The sequence below is a fragment of the Apteryx rowi genome, unplaced genomic scaffold, assembly GCF_003343035.1.
Source record: "Apteryx rowi isolate R43461 unplaced genomic scaffold, aptRow1 scaffold_23, whole genome shotgun sequence".
Taxonomy (NCBI): Eukaryota; Metazoa; Chordata; class Aves; order Apterygiformes; family Apterygidae; genus Apteryx; species Apteryx rowi.
Genome location: NW_020448641.1, coordinates 5,124,403 through 5,129,784, shown reverse-complemented (window position 1 = coordinate 5,129,784; position 5,382 = coordinate 5,124,403). Strand labels below are relative to the sequence as shown.

At 38.0% G+C, this 5,382-nt stretch overlaps 1 protein-coding gene across 1 annotated transcript in view; it reads left to right on the top strand.

Annotated features, from left to right (window-relative positions):
• LOC112965991 (disintegrin and metalloproteinase domain-containing protein 9-like) overlaps positions 1-5,382 on the top strand; it is a 22,265-nt gene that overhangs the window by 2,279 nt on the left and 14,604 nt on the right. The window contains exons 2-5 of the mRNA XM_026065594.1: positions 1,617-1,714; positions 2,808-2,884; positions 3,484-3,562; positions 4,250-4,326. Coding sequence (XP_025921379.1) covers positions 1,617-1,714; positions 2,808-2,884; positions 3,484-3,562; positions 4,250-4,326 — 331 coding nt within the window. The remainder of the gene's footprint in view (positions 1-1,616; positions 1,715-2,807; positions 2,885-3,483; positions 3,563-4,249; positions 4,327-5,382) is intronic.

The following is a 5,382-nucleotide window of genomic DNA, read 5'->3' as shown; positions in this document are numbered from 1 at the left end:
GGCGATGGCAGGAGGCAGCGTGATGGCTATAGAGGCAGCATGGTGGCTATAGGGGCGATGGCAGGAGGCAGCGTGATGGCTATAGAGGCAGTGGCTATAGAGACGATGGCTACAGAGGCAGCAGCTATAGGTGTGGTGGCTATAGAGGCAGCGGGTGGCAGAACTAAACATTCAAGACAGCTACATGGGTTCCAAATTCAGACCAGTCCAGAAAGGGATGCTAGTAAAGGGATGTGAACGGAAGGAAAGGGTTAAAGAGGGAGCTGATTTAATCTGGGAAAGGGTAGCAGGAAGTAGAGACGTGAGCAGTGGGGAGGAGGTGAGCAAAGGCAGGAGTTAACAGTAGATAGGGAGAGAGTGCCACGGCAATGGCTCTGTAACCATTAGAAAACATTTCCCAGCGTATTCAGAGACAGAGTTTATTCTTCTGGAGATACAGTATTCTCCTGCTGCCTAGCAAGTTGTTTTGAAACTTCCTGGCAAAATTGGATCCACCTTAATTTCCTTATTTAAAATAATTGTCCTGTACTTCCATCAGCTGCTCCTAGAGAGCCCTGCTATAGATTTACAGATCAGCACATTCTTCCTGGCACCTAGGAGGTGATTTCACAAAACTGGAAGGAATTTTGTTCTCCCTGAAATGTTAACATCTCTTGCATAGTTGATTTAAACTCAACAGCTGCTTCAGAAATTACCAAGAAGGTACAGACAGGTGGACAGAGAAGGTAGCTACGTAAATTTTCTGTGGTACATCAGGTTAAAAGTGTAGGTCTGAGGAAAAAATGATTTAAAAAAGAAAACAGGATGGACAAATTTACAAAGTTAATAATCCAGGTTATAAAATGTCAGAATTAAGATTGTATTTAAGTAATTTGGTAGTTTTTATTTCTGTACTCGCATAGAGTATTATCCAGAAGAACCCAGCTTTAACCAGTGAATGAGAAGTTACCCCTTTTTAAATCAGTTTGACCATTCCTAAACTATTTCTTCATCACTAAGTATGCACTGAATACAGGAGAGTTTGTAAAAATTTCTTGTTCTTGGGGAATTCTGTGATGTTACTGTCATATTGGTTGACTTTTTTTTTTTCAAACAATAGTTAATTTGTTTTGATATGCCACTGTGAAAGAATGAACAACATTTGAGTTACTATGTCAGCTTAAAAGGTAGGTAACTAAGATCAAGAGTTAATCCCAAGATTGTCAGCTACTTTTGGATATCCAGTTTAAAAAACTCTTGTTTGAATTTGCAGTTTTTAGCACTTTACAGCAGTTGGTTTTGGGGTGGTGATATCATTAACTTCGAACACAGTCAAAACATACAGCATTTCTGCAGAGAATGAGGCCACATATACTTAATTTTAACACTCAGAAGTGAGGAGTACTTTGGCCATGAGTGGAAACGTTGATTTCTGTGACTTTACCAGCATAATCCAAAAACTCTGGAATAGACTCTATAGAATAGACCAAACTGAGTTGGGTCCCATACTGGTGAAATTACTCCTTGATTTATGGTCTGATTAGAATTATCTTTAAGAGACCGCCACTGTGCAGATACCAGTCTGATGTATTACTTATCCCTTCTGATTCTTTAGAAATTTCAAACTTTATTTTTAGGTGTTTCTTCTGAACAGACATCCAACCTTTCTACATTAGAAATAATTGTTCCTCAAAGTCTGACAGGCGGAGAGAACCGTCACCCATTTTTTCATGAGGTTTGTTGCTCTATGTAAATTTTTCTTCTAATATTGTTGTTTTTCACAACGTTGTCCTATATTAGACACACGCACGCGCACACACACGAAGTGCACAAAAACTCACTGTACTCTCAGTTAGTGCCTTTCAAACTTCTAGTCCTGTTAACTGCCTTATCAGAGAGAAGTAGGGAGGAACATGAAGAGTATTGCCATTTCCTCCAAGTCAAATTAGATGTTGCATTCAAACTTGAACTAACATCCATACCGTATCTGTTCTTTTGCACGTTGTACCTGGTCTTTGAATAAACATAGGATTTCACTTTCTAGCACCTAAAGGGCTGGTACTTGCTTTGTACAAGTGGCCCTATATAGTAGTACAGGTAAAATGATTGAGTTAAGAGAGCAGGATCGAAGCCTTCAGTTCTGATAATTACCTTTGTGCCAGATACAGAGTTCAATTACTGAAATAACTGATAATGAAATAGCATTAGTCACCTTTGTACATACTGATTATCGAAAGAAGAATTTGTGAGTCGTTCATCCGGCTGCTGCTGATTTGCACAAGGAGTGTCACAAAACATTATGTGGTAGTTTGGCAACATATTTCAGCTATGCCCTGCCTGGGGAACTGAATCAGATACCCTTTATCCAAGCTGTAATTACTTTCTCTCCCCTAGTTTCTTAGGATCATCTATTCCTGAGTCTATAAAACCATAGCATGGTAGTCTAGATTTAGCTTTACTAATATTTCCTTTTTGTTCTTTTAATACCATAAATTTTTTTTTTCATTCTTCCTGTAGGTGCTATGTATTTTATATTCCCTCTATAAATCTTTAATGGTAGACACATTTAATTTCTTGTGTAGTTTGTTTACCTTTTTGTTTTCTCTTCTACATGGAATTTTGTAGCTTAGATAGAATTTAAAATTTCAATAGGAAAGAATGCAGAGTGTGCTACTGAAATGCTGAAAGTATGAGGTTTAGGAATGTGTGTTTTTTGAATCTGGTATACACTTAAAACATATACATCTCTATTGTCAAAGAAAACATAGAACTCATACACCCAGGTAGAAAATCACGTTATTAAGTGATATTTTTTGTTCTGTTTGCAGGAGCATTCAGATGACAAACTTTCGTATTCAGTTAAAACCAGAAATGGAACATACCTCCTAAAACTAAAGAAAAATAAGTATGTGATGCAGTGTCCTAAGGAATTGTTCCAGTTTGGGATTTAGTTTGATATAGAAAAATATTTTTAGACTGGAAAATGCTTGGAAGAAACCTTTTAGCTGTCAGATTGTAGTAATGCAAAAAGTTGTGATAAATAATGGCTGTATTATGCAAATAGAAATGATTTTTTTAATTTTGCAGAATTTTATTTTAATTAACTTTTTATTAGCACCCCAAGATAGTGGATTTTGGAAAATCGTTGTGTAAAGTTAGAATTCATTTTAACATTAGCTCTTTATTAACCTGGGGTGGGGAGCGTTAGCCATGTTGTACTTGGAGAAATTTGTCTATTTTTGTTGTTCCTCATTTCTGAGTCCAGCCCCTGATATAATATAGTCTGGTCAAATCCTACTGTATAGATATTTAGGTTAAAATATTTTAAAATAACCTATTTTCCAAATAATGTATCTCATTTTTAAGGTATTTTGTTTCATGTCTATGGATTTTAATAATAATTTAGCATGTGTATGCTGCTAACAGAATGTAGTACTTATGATTCTTGATTTATATCTTGTGTTATAGCCTGGTAAGAGAGCAGTGGTTTATTTTTGTTTCCAGAAAGCTTGTTAGTGAAGACTTTAGAGTATATACATATGGGAAAAATGGGAAAATGGAGACTACACAGTCAAAAATCAAGGTATTGTACTTAATAAAGTTCCCCGTTTGTGTAAGTTTCCTCAACCCTGGGAAGCCAAGCTTCATGCGTTGAAGGTCATATTAACAATTTGTTAGAACTGAGGACTACAACAAGATGTATATGCATCTAAATGTATTTTCAAAGCAAAAACAAGTGTATGCAACCATTCACTCTGAATGTCTTCATATCTCTATGATAGGACAGTGAAAATCGATTCCATTTTTGGCAGCGGAAGGAAAAGTAGAAGTGATGCACATAAAGTAGCTAGAGAAGAAAAATAAATTTGCTGGAAAATAGGCTTTCCTGAGTTTTAATATTCGTGACATTTATGTTTATCAATTTTTGTTGATGTAAAACATAACACTCTATGTCTTATGAGGGAGTGTGCTTATCTTCATTCTGTGTATGATGATACATACTTTTGCAGGATATGAAAGGAATAGAAATTTATGCCAAGATTGGATTTGAGCTACCTGATTATGTTGCCATTGCATAGTATACAGCTAAAAGTACAGTGGCAACATCAAAGCTCTATAGTTTTGAGGCCCTGAATCAAGGAAACCTTAAGCATGCTTTTACTTTTAATTTCAACATGAAGCATGTGAGCCCAGTAAAACTTAACTGAGTGCTTCAAGAATGAGAAAGCTTTTTTTGATTTAATTAATTTAAGGTTTTCTTGCATTTCAGACACACTGTTATTATCATGGCACTGTTGAAGGAGTTGCTGACTCAATGCTTGCTCTTAGCACATGTGATGGCCTTAGGTATTACCACTTACTTTTTACTTTAAGATAATTAATTGTGCAATACCACAGTAAAAACAGTAAAAAAGAGTTGCTGTTGCTATTCATCAAACAGCTGGAAAAAAACCACTGTTCTATCTTGCAAGTATTTTCTGTATGTTAACACCTTAACATTTTAATTTAGTGTATCTGTCCCACTGTACAGATATCGTTGATGGGCTGCATTTAGAATTTAGCTTTCAGAACAATGGAAGTGTTTCAAATACAATACAATTATGTTAATCTGAGATATATAAAAGAGCCAAATTATTTATAAAAGGCGATAGTGTTCTCCCAAGTTCTCCCTGCGGAATCTGCCCATGTGAGTTGACAAAAAGAAATGGCATGCACAGCAAGCTGTGCGGGCATCGAGACTGTGCGTAGAGTGTGTCGGTGCTCCCTGGGCTCATTTAACCGGGCTCTTCAGCTGGGCTTTGGATGAACTTGTAGGATCTTGAAGCCTTGGTGGGGGAAGGGGAGAGTTATAGAGACAGGGTAGTCGACAAAACGCGGCTCAAGTCAGGATGCCTGCAGTGGGTGCATGCAGCTGGGGAAGTGCGTACAGGACATGGCTATGGAGGATCCTCTTGTATCCTTCCTGGGAAACCTGCATGCTCAATCACCCCTCTGAAATGCCTGTACACCAATGCACGCAGCATGGGGAATAAACAGGAAGAACTAGAGATCTGTGTGTGGTTGCAGGGCCATGATCTCATTGCAGTTACAGAGACATGGTGGGATAGCTCACGTGACTGGAGTGCTGTCATGGATGGCTACGTGCTTTTTAGGAAAGACAGGCCAGGAAAGCGAGGTGGTGGAGTTGCTCTTTATGTGAGAGAGCACCTGGAATGTGTTGAGCTCTGCCTAGGGATGGATGAAGAGCGAGTGGAGAGCTTATGGGTAAGGATTAAAGGGCAAGCTAGCATGAGTGACACTATTGTGGGTGTTTACTACAGGCCACTTGATCAGGAAGAGGAAGTCGATGAGGCCTTCTACAGACAGCTGGAAGTAGCCTCACAATCACAGGCCCTGGTTCTC